Consider the following 23,022-nt stretch of genomic DNA (forward strand, 5'->3'; position numbering starts at 1 on the left):
GATGATATTAGGTCTTTAAGCAGAAAGCCGCCGGGGTCCCTGTCACCCCAATATGACAGGTCTGTATACAGAGTCACCGGGGTCCTCGATACCCCATAACGATATTAGGTTCGTGCACAAAAAGTCGCCGGGATCCCTGCTACCCCAAAATGACAGGCCTGTACACATAGTCACCGGGGTCCTCGATACCCCATAATGATATTAGGTCCGTGCGTAGAGTCCCTGGGGTTCTTAACACCCCAGATGACATAAGGTATGTGCGCAGAGTCACCGGGGTCCCTGACACCCCAGGATCGTATCAGGTCCGTATGAAAAGGGCACAACCAGTATAATTTTTTTTCAGGGATTATTTAATTTACTTCATTTATTTTTTTTTGCGTATTAAATAGGCTCATCGAAGGGGAATAACATTTATGATTATATCCCTCTTCTGTGTCTCACCGGAGGACCCCATTTATTTTACTTTTTCCAGTTATTTATATAATTTTATCGCTCATTATAGGTCAAGGCCATCCCAGTATCCCTTACATCCCTACATTCTTTCCATCCCTACATTCTTTTCATCCCTACATTCTTTTCATCCCTACATTCTTTTCATCCCTACATTCCTTTCATCCCTACATTCCTTACATTACTGCATACTTTATAATAAATATATTACAAAGACTGCTTCGAGTAAAGGTAAGTGAAGGTAAGTAAAGGTAAATTAATTCCTTTTTTCGAGAATTTCACGAAAATTTCGAAAAAACAGTGCCCCCTGGCGTCAAAAATGCGAACTAAAATTTCGATGTCGAATCAGCGCCATCTGGTTTTGGAAAAAGGAACTAAATCTTGATCAATTTTTGGCCCTCTAGCGGCAAAAATGTAAACTAAAATTTCGACGTCGAATCAGCGCCATCTGGTTTTGGAAAAAGGAACTAAATCTTGATCAATTTTTGGCCCTCTAGCGGCAAAAATGTAAACTAAAATTTCGACGTCGAATCAGCGCCATCTGGTTTTGGAAAAAGGAACTAAATCTTGATCAATTTTTGGCCCTCTAGCGGCAAAAATGTGAACTAAAATTTCGACGTCGAATCAGCGCCATCTGGTTTTGGAAAAAGGAACTAAATATGTATAAAATCGTAGGCCTTGTACCCGCAAAAATTTCGATTGAATTTCAGGGATGTACTAGGATGTTTGGAATGCAGGAATACAAATGATAGACGTGCAGGATACAGGCATGTAAGGGATGCAGGGATGTAAGGAATGTTGGGATATATAGAAGGCAGGAATGTGAGGAATGTTGAGATGTGAGGAATGCAGGGATGTAAGAGAAGCAAAGATGTAAGAGAAGCAAAGATGTAAGGGATGCAGAGATGTAAGGGATGAAGAGATGTAAGGAATGTAGGGATGAAAAGAATGCAGGGATGTAAGGGATGAAGAGATGTAAGGAATGTCGGGATGTTAGGGACAAAGAGATGTGAGGAATGAAGGGATATAAGGGATGAAGCGATGTAAGGGATGAAGAGATGTAAGGAATGTCGGGATGTTAGGGACAAAGAGATGTAAGGAATGAAGGGATATAAGGGATGAAGCGATGTAAGGAATGTAGGGATGGAAAGAATGTAAGGAATGTAGGGATATAAGGGATGAAGCGATGTAAGGAATGTAGGGATGGAAAGAATGTAAGGATGAAAAGAATGAAACATAGAAAATTGGGTCTTTTTAAATGTAAATGTGCGTTGCGGTAAAAGAGGGACTGGTAAAACAGGCACGATTATCATACCGGCTGTGCTCTCTGCACGCTGCATTTCATTTGGGGGTGTCTGGGACCCCATAAATCATGATCCTACAAAAACAATGGCATGTTCAATCTTTCGCATCTGTAGTCACTGCTACTAGATACTTGTATAAACATATTAATCAATTATTTTAAAAAACGAATGTAGTATTGAGAAAACAGAAAGAAAAAACACGGTGCTTTATGGAAAGTCAAACAATGGAGAACGTTGAAAACATGGAAAGTATGACAGAAGACGAAAACAGGTTGCAAGTAAAAAAACGAAAAAAGGGAATTGTGTATTTGTCTAATATACCTAAACATATGAGTATCGCGAAACTTCGCGAATTATTTTCATTGTACGGAAAAGTTGGAAGAATGTATTTACAGTTAGCAGAGAATGGTTAGTTGTCACGTGTGAAGCGAAAGATTTGAATTTATAGAAAACCTAACCTACGTTTGATATATATTTTACATAGTAAGGAAACATAGTTATTCAAATAACTGATATTTTAAATAAATTTATGTACATTATAATCATTCTATTTTCAGAATTAGCAAAAAATGGCAAAATAAAAAAGAAAAAGAAGATTCGCACGAAATCCTTTACCGAGGGTTGGGTCGAATTTGAAAGTAAAAAAATAGCAAAATATGTTGCAGCGACATTAAACAATACACAGGTTTCGAGCAAAAAGAAAAGCAAATTTTACGATGTTATATGGAATATAAAATATCTTCCGAGGTAAACAATTAGAATCGACGTTTACACTTTCCCGAAATACCGTAAAAATACTTTCACAACGTACTTCTTTATTAGGTTCAAATGGATCCACTTGAGTGAACGTTTAGCTTATGAACAAGCAGTACGTAAACAGAAACTTAGAGCTGAAATTGCTCAAGCAAAGAGAGAAGCAAACTTCTTCTCTCACAATGTTGACAGAAGTAAAAAGCTACGAAAGAAACAGGCAGAAAATGGCATTAGTACTTTCGTACCACCAGTGATAAAGCAGAGGGACACAGATGCTGAGATTAGAAGCAAGAAAGAAAATGATGATGTCACAGATAGGACAGGTTTCTTAAAATCCTTGTTCGGATGAAAAACCTGAAAGATAAAGTTGCATGTTGCAATGATATAGAATAGGAGACTCTTTTTATGGAAATAAATATAATGACAATCTATAGATGTTGGACTACTGTATATAAAAACCTTTTTTCTTTTCATCTTTCAAAAGGAACAAATAATAAACCATTTATCTTTGATTTATCTTTACATGTGTCTATTGCTTTTCATTTGTAAGATCTGCTATTCGGCAACCGAGCCTTATAATGCATTTTCTGTGCTCTGAAAAAAAAGGGGATAGAGAAACTATGTCAAAGTTAGAGTTAATTATATATTTCGGGTACAGTATTGACCAAATTCTTTTCTACGGTGAATTCCCAGAAGGGGTGTACGTTGCGCATGTCGAAGGTCGCGTGGAATCTTGATTTGGCTAGTATTTTTCAACTTAATTTATAGTTGCTGATAATAGAGGCTCATTAGGCTCGATTGAAAGGAGTTGGGAAAAAAATGGTGGAACAGAGATAGAGTGAGGGAGAAAGAGGGAAGAAGGAAGTAAAGTAAAGAAGATGAAATAGGGAATGGATGGTTGTAAGAAATTTGTTCAGCACTGACGAAATGTCGATTCCGCCCCTCGACGATCAATTGGCTCAATTTAGACTTGGTTATTTTTCCGTCGATGAAAGAAGGTCAGTGTTTTGTTGCAACGCTTGGCGCCACAGCGTCGCCATGTACACGATCGTCTCCCTATATTCTTAATTCATATTTTCATTACCGTTAACCAACTCGAATAGTCTCCAACGGTGTAGATACGTCAAAAGTAAGCCGCGATTCTCGATATATCGAACTGTCAATAGGTAGGACGCTGATAGCGCTGACGTCAAGATGCTTCCGAATTTTTCCCTAGAACCAGAACACAATGGATTATGTTATTAAGTATCATCTCAATAAAATAAAATACATTAATTATTTGTCTTTCCTTCGATACCCTTTTTACCATCATTCGTCTTCGAATTTTTCTAAATCCTCTAAATTGTGACACAGCCAGCAATTGTAAGTACGTGGCTTACGTTCCTCCGCGACCCTTTGGCACCCACTGGTTCCAGTGAAATTCAACGGCACGTGTACTCGAGGCAATTTCTGCTTCTTATTCGTCGCTGTCGTTCCACGTGTATCCTAAAATTGTCGTTGATCAACTATGTTTTGTTCCCTCGCTCGACGCCCACAATTTCTCATTCTTTCCCTTGGCTGACATTCAAAATACATGTACTTGCAATACAGGGTCTCACGTAACTACCATTACTCCCGGAAATGGGAGATTGCTGGGATGACTCTGAACAATTTTTTCCTTTACCAAAATGTTGGTCGAAGCTTCGTTTTTGAATTATTAACGAAAAACGCTGGCCAATCAGAGCGTGCGCTCGACCACGAGAGTGATGGCTTTCAACCACGCTCGATTGCCTGTTGATCAGCTATTGAGGGATGCTTTGAAAGTTCAGGATCGGCACAATGACCCAGTGCATAACGCTTTATTCCTTTTGGATAATGAATAAAAATATCAAACACATTGTTATTCATGAATAACGAGTAATTCAACATTATTTTTAACATAAGACGATGTAACATTTGCCACACGCTTCCTGCGATACCCAAGTTGTGCCAATGCGTTTGTTCACGACCACGATCGAGCGCGGTTGAGAGCCATCGCTCTCGTGATTGAGCGCGCGCTCTACTCGCGCTCTGATTGGCCAGTGTTTTTCGTTAATAATTCAAAAACGAAGCTTCGACCAACATTTTGGTAAAGGAAAAAGTTGTTCAGAATCACCCCAGCAATTTCCCATTTTCGAGAGTAACAGGAGTTACAGGACACGTCTGTTTAAGGTTAGATTACGCGTCCATGTTCGATCCGATAAATCGAAATCGTTCGAAACGATATGACTCGATTCGATTCCATTCGAATGAAAAAATGGAGGCGACGAATCGTCCAAAAATAGATGGTAAAATACATACATGTGAAGTGATGAGAGATGAAAGCGAATCGAACACGTAAGATGATAAAAAAAGAGAAAATAAAAGTGAAAGAAAAGGGCCAATAAAGATGTAAGCTACTCGTTATTTGCAAGGAAGAAAATTGCAGACTCTATTTTTGCTTGTTCGCAATTAGGACCAAGGAGGTAGTAGTAGGAGGAACACCCGTCGTGAGAGGTAAGTACCTATATTAGACGCGGAACGCCGCGACGCTCAGATCAGAAGGATTCTGTTCGTTGAGCTGTTGCTGTCATATTGAAGAAAGACCGTATCGAGGTACATCTTTCGAGATATCGCTTAACAGCACCTATACACTTTGTACATATCGCTATCTCGATCGGCAGGAAAAGTTTTCATTTTGGAGACTGTTGCACGCTAAAGTTGGCATTGTCTTTAAAAGTCTAGGTTCGTCCTCGGTACCCAGTGTCGAGTGTCGAGTGTCGTATATCTGAGTGTCGAGTATCGCGTGTCGTGTCGTGTCGTGTCGTGACTAGGAAATGAAGCGGCAAAACCGAAGGAAACGGGACGAGAGAACGAACGGCACAGGTTGAAATCGTATAATCGGGTCGGATCGGATCTGGTCGGGGCGGATCGGGTCGAGTCGGGTCGGGCCGGTTGGATCGGGTTGGGTCGGGTAACTTCGAGTTAAGTTTGATTATTTAACAGGTTAACTGAATTTTTAAAGCTGCGTTTTAATATATTTCTATCGAATAACAAGTAAACTATATTATATATCACGTCATCCAGGAAGAGAAGGAAACGTGCGAGTTCATTTCTCTGCTTGCCATTCAGTTTTCTTCCCCTGTCTTTTATTCTACCGTCCGCACAATTTATTCGGTCGTTTAACCGTTTGTTGCCGCGTTTCGTTTCAAAGTTAGCGGCTGACCAACGAGCAAGTGTGACGGTCGTTTAACAAACGAATAAACGACAAGCAAGTTAGAGAATATGCGTCCAGTTGTCTATTCGACCGGCTAGCTTAAGAAAAAAAGGATCGAGCTCTCTCGCTTTCTCTGATCGTTCGTTTAATTTACATCAATTGCGCGTTGACACAGCGGCATAATAATGTACGTATCACGGGGGAAAGATGTTGATTTGCGCGCTTTTAAATCACTCGTGAACGTCCGAACAGCGTTCGGACTCGTTTGCCGAGATGATCCTTTATTAAGATTGTCGCGTATTTTATTTTAGCTAATTACGTTCGTTGAACAGAGATATTCCTGTGTAAAAGCTGAACGATGGAATAAACATCGTTCGTCGGCGGTAAATTTGAAAAGAAAATCATTTCCATAATCCTTCGGCCGATTTGTAAAGATGTTCCGGGAATTTTCTATAGAACTCGAAGGCGAGCTACTTTCCGTTTTCAGGAAACCCGTAGAGTTATTTATAGCACCGTGTCGTGATCCGTTTGTCGGAAAAGGGCATATCCGTCTTCCGTTCGTTTTCTCTTTTTTCTTATTCCCTATAACCGACATTCCCCCCATTTAGGGAAACTTCGACGGTCGGTCACGGTCGAACGAAGTATATATCTACCATAAAGAATTAGATCGTGTGTGGCATAATGCTTGGCAACAGGTAAATAAAGTAACCTTTTCATTGCGAGTGGGCAGACGGTTTACTGACGCGGTTCACGGTGTACGACAGTCGGTAGGGTAATAGCGAGGACGAGGACGACGCCGGGGCGCGTATCGGGAGGCCGGGGCATCGGGCAGGGGGTAGGGGCCAGGGGCAGGGCCATGAGGAACCGAGCGATGGGAACGGCAAAGTGCGAAAGGGGTAGGAGACGGCGGTGGCGGCGACGGCGGCGTCACTGGACGGACAGAGTAGGCATCGGTGGAAGGGGATAGGAACGAACGGTTGTGTGTGAGGAACCTAGGCTGATCGTAGTTGTTTCGAGTAGCCGCTTCACTCGTACAGGAGGGTCTTTTTAACCGTCCATCGCGTTAAGTGGCAGTCGTAACAGAAAAGGATGACAAACCGAGTGCGTGCTTCGTAGCCCTACGCAACGAGTCTGCTCCCGAGTCAGTATACACCGTGATTGGTTACTCTGTACCGATCCTTTGCTCTTTGCGGCGAACCATATAAATTAGTGACGGGTGTCGTATTTCTCTTTTTTTTTCTATGCACAACGTGTATTCTTCTTCATCAGATTCCTTCCCTTGTAAAAATCATTCGCATTCGAACAGTGAAAAATAATCGGACGCGTTCGTAGTGTAATCTTATCTGGTTACACACGGCGGATTGATTCGTCGGTGTTTGATAATCGGAATAAAGATTATTGGCAGTTGAGATCATCCAATTGAAAGTCGAGAGAAAAGGGGAAGGAAAAAACGATAACCAAGATAAAGTTTATAATAGAAGGAGGTGGCAGTAGAGGTGAAGGTGTTGACGGAGGCGGTGGCAGTGGCTGGGACAGAGGCGGAGGTGGAGGTGGCGGAGGCGGTGGTGGTGGCGAAGGAGGAGGATAAGGAGGGGACTGGGAAGGAGAATAAGCAAGTAACAGGAAAATGAACAAAAGGAGAAGGAGGAGAGTAAAGAAACTTGGAAATTAACGATACAGTTGATAACTCCTAAAGAACTTCAAATGCATCAAGATTCGAGGAGACGAGGCTTCGATAGAGGAAAAGTAATCATTTACCGTAGAAAGGTAAAGAATCATTTTTCGATGGTTCGTTTAATCGTTCGGTGAACGATTTCATTCGGCTCGTACGAGAAGATGGCTAACCGATGTTTCAGCCTGACCGCGTGAGAAAATTAGTTGGAGCGTATGCACTGACTGGCACGGATACAGACATTAAACCTATCAGCTCGCCTCGTCGTTAACAGTCCTTGGTCGATGTACGGGTACAGTTCGATGTTATGCAACTGAAACAATAGGAAAAATTCTGAAGTAGAGAAAAGTAGATGAGAAAAAGTGTGAAAAAAGTGGTGGTGAGAAAGTGGCCTGTGGTGTTTGTACGGACAGCTATTAAGAGGAGACAAAGGGAGAAGGAAAGGAGACGAAATTAAGGGTAAAAAGTAAAAAAAAAAAGCAGACGAGATAAGGCAAGGTTGTGCGACGCGACGCGTGTACCGTTTGTAAACTGTTACGACCGCTTTGTCGTAACCTCGTTGGAAGGAGGGTCGATACCACCGGTCGAAGATGAAGCTATCTTGACTTTTCAAAGGATCAGTGGGATTTCGATCCAGCTTTGATTTATCGAGGGAGATGAAGCTACCGGCGCGTACTATTCACCATGGGGGACAACGACCGTCGCCGTGCTACGAGAAGCCGTGTCAATTTTCCGATCTGTTACGTGAGTTTCGAGAACGAACGTTCACGAGAAACTGATAGGAACAAAAAATCGATCGGCTCCTTGGTGGAAAAGTAAAGAACCTAAAAATCATTTCTTATCAAAATATAAGTACTCGTTGCGCCATCTTCTTCTGAAATAGAATCTCTAATTTCTCATCTTTCATCATATTTTCATTGATAAATTCTCTTTTATCTTTTTACGTTTTATTGGCTTCCATTTACTACTTCCGGGTCCGATTCGCGTTCAAAGAATCAATCTAATCTCCTCATAACTGAATAAAATTAACTCGGTTCTAAGAAAAAGACAACGTTCGATCGGTTTGCCGAAACTACTTTTCCCTACTCGTACCTACCTAGATCCGTGTAGAAGGTAAAATGATGCAATCGATTCGGGTCTGTTGTCGGTTGATGCAACCGTAACTCGAGTTTACGTGAACCATGACGAGACAGTTTTTCCAAAGTAGTTCGATGCATAACTAACAATTGATCCACGGGTATTTCCGAATGCATAGCAGGCATTATTTCGCGATGACCGAAATAGACAATTACCTCTAATCGGTACGATGCGTTGATATTCTGATTTAATTTTTCCATTAGGAAATGGCGGGTAACAAATACGGAATAAAATGGCAGAAAAGAGGGAGAGCGTCTTCGGCCACCATGTTTGATATTCGTCGGTTAATTACCTACGGAGGGATTTATCGAAGAAAATGGTGAAACGTAAGGTACAATATAAAAGGGAAACGAGGGAGGCTGGAATTGTATAAGAGTCGGTGGTGATGGAAGCGAACGTGGAAGTGGAGATGGAGCTAGAACGATCGTCGACTGTGACAGAGGTGGTGGGAAAAGCGATAGTAGAAGCGATGGCGAAGGTGGTGGTAGAAGTACGGTCGGTATTACTGATGACGAAAAAAAGAAAAAACGCAGGGGGGAGTTTATAGAAACGCGGAATTCCAATTGGTCAGCGATTCGAGCGATCGTAGGCACACGGTTAACGCTGCTCTGATACATTAACGAGTGACGACTTCTCTTAGCGATCTTAGGCGAAAGAGAAATCGAATGAGATAGAAAGCATCGTTAAAGCACCGGATGAATGGGATAGTTGAACAGGTACGTTGGTAAACAACTAGAAAGATAGATACCTATATATAAATAGAAAATAGACGGATGAATAAAGATTGAAATAGAAGCAGAGGCTTGGACGCGACGGTGTCGAAGCCGGAGCTGTAAGGGGTGGGTGGTCGAGGAGGCGGGCGGGCGGGCATTCTGCCGCGCGCGCCTTTCTCGAGATCGCGATACCACAGTTCCGCGGTGGTACTTGTCTCGCGTGTTTCCTTCCGCGACGTTTCAGGAACTACCACGAAGAAGGAAGTGTATTTCAGTGTAAGACAACAATTTGAAAATATGCTGTTTACGATTATCGATACCATTTACCAACGATAGATAAGAAACAAAAGTTTCATCGTGTGCGATCGGGAAAAGTTTTCTTCCCATTTCAAATCTACCACGAAGAGAGAGAGTGATCGCGAACGAACACCATCGGGCGTGACGAGAGGGGACGAAGGAAAGGAAGAAGAAGAGGAGTTGGCAAGGGCGGGAGGGAGGGTGGGCTGTTGGTAGAAAGGGATCGAGGGGGTAGAAACAGTGAAAAGAAGAGAGTGCGAAGGATAGGGTGAAATAGTGTAAAGAACGACAGAGGAAACTGTTTCATCGAAAGTGATAACGTGAACACCTACCGGGGAAAAGAATAGGCTGTGATTTGTGATATAGAAAGGAAGAGAAACTGGGGTACAAAAAAGGGGGAAGAAGTGTAAATCGATAGAATCGAAAGAAGCGGCGAATTCGATAGAAACGAGAGATCACGTTTACAATGTAAGTGTAAACGTACAGCATATTTACAATACCCGTAACAGTTGGTAAAAGTTTTCTTTTCCGACTTCGGAAAGGAGGAGGATATTCAAGTCGATCAGTATATATTTCTTTTTTTTCGTTCGCTTAAACTTATTATCGCGTTTACAAAAATCGAGATCAGACTAAGAAACTTACAATCGGTCGTATAATCGTACCGATCGTTCTTGGTGCCATGTAAACACGCGCGCGATCAGGAGGATTCGACAGAGGAATAAAAATGGTGGCGGCTGCGCTTTCGCCTCTATTCCTCGATCTTCCCGCTTATTTTCTTTCTCTTCTTTCATTCTATTTTCTCCCGAACCGCGTTTATTCTATGCAGAAACGTACATAAATAATGATAGATACTTTAGAGAGTCCTCTTTGTTAGTCCTGATTGATCTGTCCAATAGACGTAAGGAATTCGAACGTTTATTTAAAAGATCTTTCGATAGACAATTGATTTGGAATGATGATCGAAAGGAGGTTAGTCGGTTGGAAGAATTAAAACGGAGTCGTGTCGCGCCGTGCCGTGCCGTCTCCGAGAAGGTTAACGAAGAAGAACGGGAAGCACCGAACAGTCTCGTTGCTAGAAGGAGAAAAAGACAGAGTGAGGAAAAGAGAAAGAGCCGTTCGCTGGTGGAATAAACGAAAAGGTGAAGAGAAGATAGAGAACGAAAGGGTGCAAGGGGGCTTCTATCTTTAGAGTTCATTCAGGGAATCTTTTACTCGGGGCCGAGGCGAGGGCCAAACACGACACCAGTTGACTCATGCTCGAAAGAGCAACATACATACGAGGAAGTAAGAGGCAAAACAGATTCAACACAGTGTGTTCTCTGGTTAGATGCATCGCGATTCTTATTCGCTTCGAGAGCTGCAACAAAAGTATATACCAAGGAATTACATTTAATTGTATAAATAGAATTTCTTCATGGCAATTACCATAAATGCCATCTTACGGAGAGATGGAAAAATGATAAAGGAACTTGAGAGAAGAAAGGAAGAAAATAGAGAAAGGGAAGATATTGAAAAAAAAAAGAAACAGAAAAAAAAATTGCATACCTGTAATATTATATAGTAGAGATAAAGAATGACCGAAGAAGCGAAAGAGTAGGAGGAACCGAGTACAACAGCCACCTGTAGCTCGCAGCGACACGCCTCTCGAGAAATTCACTGAGCGATGCGCGCGCGCTCTCGACTTTTCTACCAAACGAATAGGGAAATAAGGTTTTATTGCGTTAATCTTGTCGTCTCGCGAAAGAACTTCAGACGCGATCAATCAGACACGGTTGTTCGAGGAAAGGATTAAACCGTGCCCGGTGAATGTTTGTCGGTAACGGTATCGAACCGTTAATTGGAAACTTAACGTATCGTGAAAGTTGCGTCACTATATAGGTATTATTAGTGTATTCGAAAATACCGCGGCGGTCTTTTCTTAGATCGGTGGTTGCCGCGCGGTCAAGTTGTACGCTCACTCGAAACTATTTAAAGAGAACGGAATGAATTGAACACTACGGCCGTTTTACAACGGTTCGTGTTACGAGCCGAGCCAGAGCAGCGATTAATAATCGCATTAGATCGTGGTGTAACGCCCCTTTCGAACAAGAACTGGGGTCCTTGCCGTTTGATATTAGCCTCTCGAAACCAGAACAAAGAAAGATTCTTCAATTAAAAACTATTTTCAAATACCAAACCAGTCGGGCGTAAACGTTTAACGTTTGAAATAATTACTGCCCTATGTACCTGAATGCGATAGACGTTCAAAGATCCGAAACGATCGAGATCACGTTTCCAGTCGGTAATTTACCGAAAAAAACTCATCGACGATACTTTGACCGACAGAAGAATGATACGGTTGTCGAAGAAAAAGAATAAGGTATAAAAAAAGAAAAGGGAAAGGAAGGGAAGGGAAGAGAAGAGAAAGGAAAAGAAGGTGTACGTCGAGTATCCAGAGAAAACACAGCGAAACGTGCGGTGCAAGATGCGGTGAAGCGAAACGAGAGAAGCAAAAGACGAAGAAAGGCAACCGAGTTGTAACGCGAACCATAGGACGCCAAGCTGTCTGTCGGAACGCTGTTTTGCGCCCCACTACGACCGTTCGACGCTAATATCCAATCGCGACGTTGCCTGCCAGCACCGACTGTTCTCCTCTTATTTTTCCTCTCACATTTTTTCCCCCTTTTGCTCTCATTCCTCATCGTCTACTTTCTGCTCTTATTTCTCCTTTTTTCCTTTTTATTTCTCTTTCTATTTATAATCGCGTGCTCCCATCAAGCTTATCACTTGCGCGTATGCTTTTGATTCCCGTGCGTTCGGTCGATAGGTTTCCGGTAGCGCGGCTGCCATCGATCCCCTGTCGATAATCCGATCTATATCGAAACGGGTATTAATAACCGATGACGAATAAGGGATCAAAGGGAGGAAAAAAAAGAAAAGTGTGCTGAGGCAAAGATAGAACTATGAAACGATACTTGAACGTCGAGATGGTTGGTGCACGGAGATCGACGGAGTAGAACGGCGGTAATGCCGACCACCACAGAGCTGGCTTTGTCCTACATACGGAGTATGCTTTTGCACTTCTCGAATCTAACCGGGCAGCCTCCTGAGCAGCTGGATCGCGTAAATAAATCGTACGATACTCCCCTCGCGAGCTTCCTCTTAGCCGCTGGAGCTGGAGAGAACCATTCCAGGCATACCGAGAAAAAGACCGCATCGGCACTAATGCCCGCAAGGTCTGGAGAAACAGTAGCCTCACTGTCGGCAACTATCCGTGTATTCCTATACTTTCACGCGTACGCGTACAACTCGTTGTCTTTATTAAAGAGCAACCGGACGTCACCGGTGACGGTGCTTGTGTTATGACAACTATGAATTTGAGAACGATCTGTTTACGCGTCGGCACATATAATATTCTCCGGGAATAGAATACTCTGCGAGACTCACGGAGCGAGAGAGCGAGATGGAGAAGAAGGAAGGGCGAAAGGAAAGGCAAGCCGTGCACGCGGGCATAAAGCTCAATCCAGGCGACACACCTGTTGAGCATTCCTTCGCAAATACCCGCGCGTCGACTACGTGCATTACATACGAAGTTGTACACGAACGCAGCTGTGCTTGGCTTGGCTTCACTTGGCATGGCATGGCATGGCTTGCCTTGCCTTGCCCGCTTTGCTTCGCCTTGTTTCGCCTTCCTTCGCCTTGGACACGGACAGCTCACCAGAAAGCCCATCTATTCCACGAATTTCATGGAAATCAACTTGTATTCTTCTTCTCGAAGGATTCGATTCATCGAGCACTGCTCGGTTCCAAGAAAATTTTCTCTACTTAATCTTTGGAGGATGAAACGCAACTCGTGCCGCGCGTTTCGTCTGAATTAAATACCGCGATGGGTATCGAGGCGAGTTTGCGCGCTAGTACACCGCGAGCTTTCGTCGAACGCGTACAATTTAGCTGATCGTTAATTGGCGAGAAACGCGTGTGTCGTTTAATTCCTCTTGTCTTCGCGAAATTCTCCTAAATTACCATTCTCGTAAGTGGCTCAAGGTTAATAGCTGTTAAGCTTACTCACTCGTGATCGAATCAGTCTTCCCCGGGAAAAATGCTGATCTCCCGGGTTCTCACCCTTCTCCGTAGACAGCTACGGGGAGAATGACGGTTAGGGAAGGGGACTCCTATATATATAGGGCTGTGGCGGACCACCAATTGAGTATAAACGTTCGCGCGGGAAAATTTGAATTAACCTTTACTTTGTTATTCGTACTTCCCAGTTATACATTGAATTTTCTAATATTTTATAAGTGAAACTTATATTATTTAATATTAACATTGTGGAAATTAAAATTTTAGGAATTCCCGCTTAACCTGTACCGCCATTTTCCCTAGGAAAGTCTGATTCGATCGCGAGTACATACGTATCGAAAACTCGATTAGATAATTCGATTATTCTCGAGAATGGAAAGGATTCTCGTTGACGTAGCCGTTGACGCAACGAAATAAACGAGAAACGCGAAAAAGAAGAAACATGCGGCATCGGTCGCTCGATTAATGACTTTGGAGACTATTGGATTCGCTTAACGTTTAATCATCGTCCGCCGTTGGCATAGGTTAATAGGACTGTCCTTATGTAATTAACGCGAACGATTGACGTCATTGGCTCCTCTATTTATGTAGTCTCTGTTCGATGAATCGACGAATCGCGCATCGTACGTATTTCTGTGTTCTCATCCTGACGTTCGATTCGTAGTATCCAGTTGTTTCTACGAACGTTATGACGCTAGAAATGCTTTTCATTCTTCTTTTTTGCTCCACGCTCGTTCCGAGTATTAATTGCAACGTGTAAAAAATCGAGAGGCGAACAAATGATTTTCCGCCATTTCGAAACGAGTATACCTACGCTTAGCCCGCATCGGAGTGTTTGCTCGCTTAATTGCTTCGGCATGCGCGGGTTAAACGAAAACACAAACGATTAGGGAATTTTTTTAATTCGAAAAATCCGCGCGTTTCCATTTTATGGAAATAAAGAGAAAAAGAGATGACGAAAGCAAGAGGAAAGAAACGAAAGGAAGTAGGAGGAGGATGCGAGGCTCGGGAGTCTCGCGTTTGGAATCGCATATAGATTCCCCACTTCTGTCGACTCAGCCTTTTCCTTCTCGTCGAGGTTACAAACAGCATCTGTACACGTCAGAGCACACCTGGGTGGTGATCTCGTGTATTAAATTATCGTCGTGTTGATCTTGCAAGCGAGCAGGAGATCGTTAGTTTTACTCCAAGATCCCGCGATCGAGGACGCCTCGATTCTTCGTCGTCCATTCAACCCGCCTATCTCTCCTTCTCCTCAAGTTCTTCGCCTTCTCCGCGTCCTTCTCTTCACCCCACCCCTCTAGCCAATCCTTGCCCTCCCATTTTCTCTCTCTCTTATTTTCTTCTCTCTTGTCTTTCCCTCCTCTCGTGCCTCCCCCCAACCTCAGCCCACCTCTTTGATCTTCGATCGTGACCAGATAACCAGCACTTTCGCGGCACTTTCAAAGTACCTCTAGCTAACGTGTATACAAGCCTGCCAGAAAGTTCTCGAACCTCCTCGTCCCGAGATAGAATAGGATGGGACAGAATAGGACAGAATACCTCTCTCTTCTCCTCTTACTTCTGGTAAGTCATAATCTCCCTCTTTGCTTAATCTCTTTACGACGTCCAATTACCGCCTTATTTATCCAGCGATTAGCTGATATTCACGTAACACCGTGAAGAAAAAAGGTGAAGAGGCGCAAAAAGAATTGGCAAACACGGTTGAATATCGTGGATATAAATATCGTTTGGGTAGTTCTCGCTTCGTCCTGCCACCTCGTTGTCGCTTGATTTACGATTTCAACCCGTCCTTCCTTCTCCCTCTTCTCCCTCTTTTCTGACTTCCTCCCACTCGCAGGCACGATTGTTTCGACCCTACGTATTAAATGGAAAGAAAAATTTAGCCGTGTCGCATATATCGGAAAAATATTGCAAATTGGGCTGAATGGAGGGAAGGGAGAAAAAAGGGCAACGGGGTTGAAAAGGGTAGAGAAAGCCGTATACTTACCTGCGTGTACACACGGGTTACGAATGTGGTAGGGAAGGAAGAAAGTTAAAGTCGGACAAAGTCAGGCACCGATCAGGGAGGTGCACGCGCGGTCCTAGCGAGGAGGAGGTCCCTCCTGAGCTCGTCGAGCAACTCCTTCTCACGATTGAGTCATCCGGCAGAGGAAAAGGACCACCTGGCGAGGAGAGGCAACGATTCATCTAACGATATGGAACTGTTTCGCCTTGTACCACCATCCTCTTATTCCCATCAACCAGACTCGTTTCGACTGGATTTTATTCGACTTTTCTCAGACGATGTTCTCACATTATCGCCCTTTCTCGTTCGTCTTTATTTATCGTTCGTTTTTTTCATCACGATAGTTTGTCAGGGCATTTGGATGGCGTGGGTATATATATTACCGATTCGATCATCGGGGTGGGATGAAATCGAACCGTATGGTTCTTATAAAAAATCCAGAAGGGCGAGGCGTGCGAGACGGCGAGCACGTACCGATGGAAAGTTTGCATTTGCTCGGGGGGGTAATCGTTCGATCGGTATAACCAGAGTGACTGGGATAACAGCGCACGACAGAGTCGTGAAGCGGTGCCGAAGGCTGTATAGTTTTTTGCTATGGGGGATTTACAGATTGCACACCTGTGCGTAGCTTGGCCGAGGAAAGACCTCACCTGTCGAGCAACCGGTCTCCATTGACTTTTTCTTCGTTTACGTACACTCGCGTTGCTCGTTGCTCTCCCGCCCGACTCGCCGCTATCTGCTCTTCATCCTTTTAACCCTCTACCTCTATCGACGTCCATTCTCTGTTCTAGTTCTTTCTTACCCCCGTTTGCTTTCGAATCGATCTAAAATCGATATACATAAACCCAAGGACTTATTTTCGCTTTCCAACCAGGGGGGAGGTGTCGTTTGTGTAGTCACTCGTCGAAAAGTAGTTTTCGTTCGAGTCACGAATCGACGCGTGTTGTTTTTACGAAACGTAAAATTACAAATGTACAAGAAGTTGTTACGTATCGACTCGAATACGTAACATCTGTTCGGCAAACGATCTCGGCCGATCGGATTTCACTCGGCGAATCGAAGGTATATCGAGGTATGGCAAATATGTATTCCCGACGCGTATAATATCGCAGGACTTATTGGCGGAACGATTAGCAGTTGACGGAGTTTCGGGTGGCAATTCGATGGTAACATAGAAAAATCGGGGGAATAACAACGAGGGACTTGTTGCAAACGAGCGATAAACGATGCCCGACAGATGGTAATCTACGATCAACGATCGACGGCTGACGGGTCCGCTAGTCGATGGTTGATGATCAGTGATGATACTCTGAGAAATCCGTTGGGCGGTCTTTAACGATCGAGACTGAACGACTTTAGAGGCAAATTATCAGGCCGCAGGCAATTACCAGGTGGGGGGTTCGATATAGAGTGGAGCGGTTTGAGAGTTCCGAGAATCGGTCGTGGCTAAAAATAAGATCCCACCCGGGAGCAGTGATTATGTTCCGAAAAAAGAGAACTGGGCGAAACGCTCTCCTCGGCGTGTGCAGGTGCCGCCGATGAGACGAAGAAGAAAAAAAAAAAAAGAAAGAAAAAAGGACGAACGAGAAACCGTCGTGCGTTCGAGAATCTCGCATTGCCCCGCATCGCCGCGAGAGTAAGTAAGAGGGGCCCCATGGTCTCGCGCGCATTGCTATGCAGTACCGTGCCATTCCGTGCTGTGCCGCGTTCCGCCGCGGCCCGCCGCCCTCGTCTCTCTCTTGTTCCATTTCGTTCCGTTCCGTCCGTTCCGTTCCGTTTCGTTCCATTCTGTTCCATTCCGTTCCGCGGCTTTGCCGTGCTTCGGCTCGGCTTAATGAAGTTGTCGGTTCAGGACGTTTACAGGTGGGGTCTACCTGCGTGTGGTCCATTCACAGGGACTGCCGCAGGACTGGTTAGGAGCGGTTAACATCTTTACTTTTACCCTCCTTGGATCCGCTTTCGAGATGCTGTGCGTTCGAGCGAGACCGATCCTCGTTGTCGTCACCGTTGTCGCGCAGTTGTTTGTTACCGTCGTTGCAGAGTGGCAGGAGGGCGATTCGCTATTACGGTGATAGACTTACGAGGAAGGGGATTATTCGGGAGAGTAGGGACACTGAAACGTACAAGTACGTATGGGCTCGTACGATGCCTCGAGAAACGTTGGTAGTACTATATACCACTGCGTGAAACCGTGAACCGATCGTACGTATACGAGGACCAACGATCGTCCGATAAGGATCTTTTATCCTAGGCTGACGGTCCCCTGTTCGCAAGCTCATCCATCTTCCGATTCTTCGATGACACACTTTCTTTTCTATGCTTCCCTTCCCTTCTGTTACCTTTCTTCGTTCGTCTGTCCGCGCGATCTCTTTGGTCTCTTCGTTTACCATCGGTAAGACGATTCGTATTTCTTCTTTTACAGACTATGCATCGACAACAGAGACTCCCGTCGCCATCGTTACCCTCGTCGTCGTTATCGCTGCCACTTTCAACGTCCCGGTCGTCGGTCCCGAGCGTGTCGCTGTCGACGACGACGTCGTCACCGGTGACGGTAGCCGCGTCAACGTCAGCGTCATCCCCGACGCCGCCGTCGCAGCCGTCTACCTTCTTGCCGTCTACGGCGACGTGGCCTACGTCGAACCAGCCGTCGTACTCTTGGAGCGTGCAGCAGACGTCCTGCTCGAGGTTATCCTCGTTACCGAGCGAATCCTCGATCGGTTCGACCGTGTCGATACCCTGCCCGAGATTGGTCTCCGTGTTGGCTTGGTCGGTGACTTTGTTACTCGTCTCCTCTTGCATCGGTCTGACGGATGCTGGGATCTTGAACGGGCATCCTTTGGGTAAAAGGTCGTTTATCGATATCCAATGTAAGGGTATATACGACAAGAGTATCTTCGCTCGGCTGGATCGTATCTGCGAGGATTGTTACAACCTATTCCGGGAACCTCAGTTGCATCAACTGTGCAGGTAATTCTATGGCAATTCTTCTATTTTCACCTACTATTCTTCTTGATGTCGTACAATCGCGAGACACCCTGTGCCGAGCCTTTTGAAACCTAAATTGCGTTTTCGCGCGTTCACTTTGCAACGATGGTTGCGTTTAAACTTGGTTCCTAGCGCGCCTTTCTCTTCTCGCGGTAGAAACGTTTCTCCGTTGTTCCATACCCGCGTTCCTTCGGTCAACGCTCGGGTTTGGTCCGAAATTTCTCTTCAACTTTAATCAGCGAGCACACAATTAAGGATCGTGAAATACTCGTCCAAGGTTCTAGAGGAATCTGCTCGGTCGCCGGGTGGTCTCGATCGGGAACGTATCTCGTTCGTTTTCAGTGGCCAGATCGAGGACGTAACCCGCAAGAACACGGCAACGAGTTACCCGCGTCCACTGTTTTTGTATATTGACCATTTCTTTTTTCCAGGAAAAACTGTTTCACGTCAGACTACTTCAAAGGATGCTTAGACGTGCTATTGCTGCAAGATGAAGTAGAGAAGATCCAAACGTGGATCAAGCAACTTCACGGAGCGGAACCCGGGGTTTAGGTAGCTTCTTTTTTTACGTTTATGATTTCATTTATGCTTATTTTTCTTTCCTGCCTTTACGCATATACGTATTTGGTTCAGTTTTAACGCGTTCTCTCGATCCTTGCAGCACCCCACAACCCTCCGTCGCATTATTTCCCTGTTCTCGACCAATTTACCATAGTTTCTACGCGAGCACTTATAACAATTATTATTCGATACTTTTCAACCTTCTAACCTCTACTCCTCCTCTCCTTCCGTACCCTTTATTCGACTGTACGTTTGTTTTCGTTGCTCCTCGGCTAACTCTATTTCCCCACGAGTCTACGTTTCTACTTTACCGACCGAGCTCCAGCTCATTTTCTGAACCGTGCGGAAAACGATTCTCCTTCAACGTCGTCCCAAGAAATAACGAGTCAACGATAGACGCGCGTGATACGCGAGATTCGCGCATGCTGTACACGTCATTAGGTAATTGTCAGTTGATTTCGTATTAATGCGCAATCTCGATCGATATTACCATGCGATTTTTTTTCGTGGAAACACGCGTATCGTTCGATCGGTATACGACTCACGATTTTAAACGGTGCCCTGGGTGGCTGCGGTCGTGGACATACGTGCAACTTGCACCGAACCACTCTCCCATTCCCCCTCTTTTTACCTCACTTTTTGCGCCTATTTTTTTCTCGCAACGCTACGAGAAAGTTTTGTTTTTGTTTTCTTTTTTTGGTCCGCGTTTTCGCGTGTTTTTCGAGCCGACGAATTTTGCGAGGTGTATTTTTCAGAATACCAAACACCGATCGCCGATGGAAATGCTCCGGCATTGAAATATGTTTTTGCAACGATTAAATATTTTTGCAGGTTTTACCCGAAGATGGCTGGAGCACCTTTTTTTTTGCTTCCAGCCTCGTTACAATTGGAGAGCGACAATTTTTTGACCGTCTCTCGCATAAAAATTTTTCCGGATTACTTACGCGATAACGTGCGAGAGACGCCGCGACATCCTCGGCGCAAGCCGCGAGGAAAAATCTTTCCAACAGATATGTCTATTTATTAATCTCCGTTTGTTTGATATTCCCGTACGTTTAGGCAAGGCTGCTTTGGTACGGAATACTTTACCAGCTGCATTCAAGCGTTGCTGCTTGAGGATGAGAAGGAAAAATTTGAAGAGATGGTCGAGTACCTAGGCGGCAAGAAGTAAGATAAAACGAGAGAGAGACGCGCCTTTCATTGGGAACGTTTTCCATTCGCAACATCTACGATCACGACGATTCCAACGACAACATCGACGAGGAACAACGAACGAGACCAGAAACGAGATACCAGATACCAGATACGAGATACCAGATACGACAAGCTATCGACTTCCAACATTAACCATCCTCGTAACTGTACGGAGAATCTTGGATACAACAGCATTCGTTAAATATTTCGTTCACGCTTCCTTCTTTTTGTCACGTTCGATCCATCGAACACGCACCTAAACTGGGGATTCTGAGTGGGGCCGCATAATCATTCGTACGTACCTTCTTTGTTTTATTCGGAAACGCAACGATACATTAGGTGAACGCGAATGCGATATATATTCGAATAGACCGGAAGAGAGATCGATGGATCGATTTTTAATTTGACGCTTTTGAGGTTAGAGTTGAAAGTTTAACAGCGGTCGATACAGTTGTACTCTCTTGTTTACGATCATTTTCCTCGTCTCGGTTGCCGTGAAAAGAAAAAAAAAAAAGTTGCGTGTCTCCGAAGCACCGATACGAAACGGTATTAACGAATTCTGCACGCCTCCACCCCGGCCCTCGATAAAACCCATCTACGAATCTAGTCGACAGAATATTTGCGCTCGCGTATTGCGCCTTTTGTCTTTTTATCCGATTTATCCGATAATTAATTATTTTTACGTCGAGTATCGTCGCTCGTTATTGCGCCGATTATTATTTTTTATTTCTTTTTATATACCGCTATATACCTAATTCCTATAGAAAGAAAAACAACGATCATACTTTACCCGTTACTTATACACGACGCATCTATTTATCCTTTTTCCCCTTTGCCGAAATTTTCATTGGAAAAACACTTGCGGAAACGAACGATCCTGGACGAGACTTACGTTTCGTACGCGCGACAGTCAGATCTACGGTTATGCAACGCGACGCGAATATCATTCCGATGTAGAGTGTTACCGATCGGAGAATCGTTAACTCGATTGGCAAGAAAAGGGCATTGAAAAATCGCGATTATCACGCACGGGCTACTTTTTTAGCATCATTTATATTTCTCTAATTGCCACCATCATTAATATCGTGCTACTATATAGCACACTCTACTATTCCTACTTCTAACCCTTACCGCTATCTCTCGAACATCGATATTATCGATACTGTCGATGGGCTCTCTACTTACTTCGTTCTCTTCGTATCTTCATCATGGCGTCGAAAATTTCAACTTCAAAATTCGAACACTTTGATCAGAATCACAATAATTATTCGCTTATTATAAATTATCTAATTCTTTCTATCGTTTCATATGCACTTTCTTCCACTAACCCCTCGCACCATTACTATCGTTAACTATTATATCATATTATTTTATATTACGTTATATAATATTGTATTGTTAGTTTATAGTATACTTATTGTTGTTACAATTTGTCACGATATCGCTACGACGAACTCCGTGTTCATTTCAAAATATGTTTAGAGAAAGGAGAAACAGAGAAACGAAATCGAACGGACGAGCGACAGATCCGGTGTCAATGAAACGACCGATGCACACTGACGCTCGTAAGTGTGAGTCGAACGATGAACGGAGTACGTTACCCGTATGTAGTAGACGCGTAATATTTATTTATTTCTTCACATTCTTTAGTTTCGAGAAGGGCGATCGTAAAGCGGTCATAAAACTTATCGACGAATGTTCTTCGACGCGATTCTATCGTGTCGTAAGAGAAATGAAAAATGAAAAATGAAAAAAAAAAAAATATGCGGCGATAGAACGCGGCGTCTATCGTTTATCGCGTAACATTGTGTATTATTCGTGCTCCAATGGATGATCTCTGACTGTCTTGCAGGAATCGTTAGTAACTGGCCGATATCGAGATTCCTTTTTTAATGTTATCGAATATTATTTAAGATTCTAACGCATTCCCAGTTTAGGGAATTACGAGCATTCCAAAATCAGTATTGAACCTCATTCCGACACCGTTCCAGAATCTTCTTGTCGACGCGTATTCATTTTGTTTCTACAGCTGCGCACCAGCACTTTGCCGAGGAATGCGAATCATTTTTCGATTGAAACCGAACAACCGCCAAAACCCTTTTACCTTTTGCTCTTTCTTCGTTCCCCTTTCCTTTGACCCCTTTCTTTTCTCTTCTCTAGTTTATCAACTTGTTCGTGTTTTGCGTCGGCATTACCATTGTTACGCTTTCGAGATGCGCAGGTAGAAACGAAAAGTGAAACGGCTAAGAATGCGTATACTATCCAATTTGATTCTTGTACAATTCTATATATATAGATATATATAGATATATAATGTATATTATATTGTCTTATCGCACGTATATGCATACAAGAAATGCGTACACGCGCTTCATGTACCTAAGCGATGTGTACGTTACACGTGTGTGTACGCGTATGATTATCGACACGAATATTTAAGTCTATTCTTGTTTTGCGTGAATAAAGATGATTCAAAAATCAACGTTTCATTGTCCTTTCTCTTATCCCAAAAATAATTATTTCCAGCGTTCAATTAATCAATTTTTTTCTACAATTAATTTAATTACAATCAATAGATTCGCTTTACAATTGAAAAACAATATGTTTCTTGGTATTTTATACATATACGATATACAATATCAATCATCTAGTTCTTCTAGTGAAAAAGCACTGAT

General features: G+C 43.7%; 2 protein-coding genes and 1 long non-coding RNA gene across 13 annotated transcripts; 2 read left to right on the top strand and 1 right to left on the bottom strand.

Moving 5' to 3' along the window:
- The first annotated feature begins 1,835 nt into the window (after window positions 1–1,835).
- Window positions 1,836–3,029, top strand: LOC114874472 (activator of basal transcription 1-like). Its single transcript, XM_029183763.2, has 3 exons — window positions 1,836–2,162; window positions 2,312–2,501; window positions 2,577–3,029. Exons 1-3 carry the CDS (start codon window positions 1,964–1,966, stop codon window positions 2,854–2,856), a joined length of 669 nt encoding a protein of 222 aa, XP_029039596.1. The 5' UTR covers window positions 1,836–1,963; the 3' UTR covers window positions 2,857–3,029.
- A 107-nt stretch (window positions 3,030–3,136) lies between these two features.
- On the bottom strand, window positions 3,137–22,923 carry LOC114874553. Its single transcript, XR_003789125.2, has 2 exons — window positions 21,138–22,923; window positions 3,137–3,992 (listed from the first exon to the last, which is right to left on the bottom strand). It is a non-coding gene; the product is annotated as an uncharacterized LOC114874553 (long non-coding RNA).
- LOC114874552 (ion transport peptide-like) lies at window positions 4,153–22,829 on the top strand. 11 transcript variants are annotated; one of them, XM_046286307.1, is made up of 5 exons: window positions 8,056–8,137; window positions 8,734–8,861; window positions 18,030–18,574; window positions 19,024–19,144; window positions 20,213–22,829. In XM_046286307.1, exons 2-4 carry the CDS (start codon window positions 8,847–8,849, stop codon window positions 19,142–19,144), a joined length of 681 nt encoding a protein of 226 aa, XP_046142263.1. In that variant the 5' UTR covers window positions 8,056–8,137; window positions 8,734–8,846; the 3' UTR covers window positions 20,213–22,829. The 11 variants fall into 11 exon arrangements, with proteins under 11 accessions (XP_029039766.1, XP_029039757.1, XP_046142263.1 ...); XM_029183930.2 differs by lacking the exon at window positions 8,056–8,137 and adding an exon at window positions 8,141–8,208; XM_029183933.2 differs by lacking the exons at window positions 8,056–8,137; window positions 8,734–8,861 and adding an exon at window positions 4,153–5,120.
- Window positions 22,924–23,022: the final 99 nt, after the last annotated feature.

The sequence above is a fragment of the Osmia bicornis genome, chromosome 6 (assembly GCF_907164935.1).
Source record: "Osmia bicornis bicornis chromosome 6, iOsmBic2.1, whole genome shotgun sequence".
NCBI lineage: Eukaryota > Metazoa > Arthropoda > Insecta > Hymenoptera > Megachilidae > Osmia > Osmia bicornis.

What these genes read in the sequence shown, in the direction of transcription:
- LOC114874472 (XM_029183763.2), top strand. Translation starts at nt 1,964, where the DNA reads ATGGAAAGTCAAACAATGGAGAACGTTGAAAACATGGAAAGTATGACA. An exon ending in TTTACAGTTAGCAGAGAATG is followed by an intron (nt 2,163 to 2,311) that starts GTTAGTTGTCAC and finishes TTCTATTTTCAG; the next exon opens with AATTAGCAAAAAATGGCAAA. An exon ending in AATATAAAATATCTTCCGAG is followed by an intron (nt 2,502 to 2,576) that starts GTAAACAATTAG and finishes CTTCTTTATTAG; the next exon opens with GTTCAAATGGATCCACTTGA.
- LOC114874552 (XM_029183924.2), top strand. Translation starts at nt 8,078, where the DNA reads ATGGGGGACAACGACCGTCGCCGTGCTACGAGAAGCCGTGTCAATTTT. An exon ending in TCAATTTTCCGATCTGTTAC is followed by an intron (nt 8,138 to 18,029) that starts GTGAGTTTCGAG and finishes CTTCTTTTACAG; the next exon opens with ACTATGCATCGACAACAGAG. An exon ending in CAGTTGCATCAACTGTGCAG is followed by an intron (nt 18,575 to 19,023) that starts GTAATTCTATGG and finishes TCTTTTTTCCAG; the next exon opens with GAAAAACTGTTTCACGTCAG.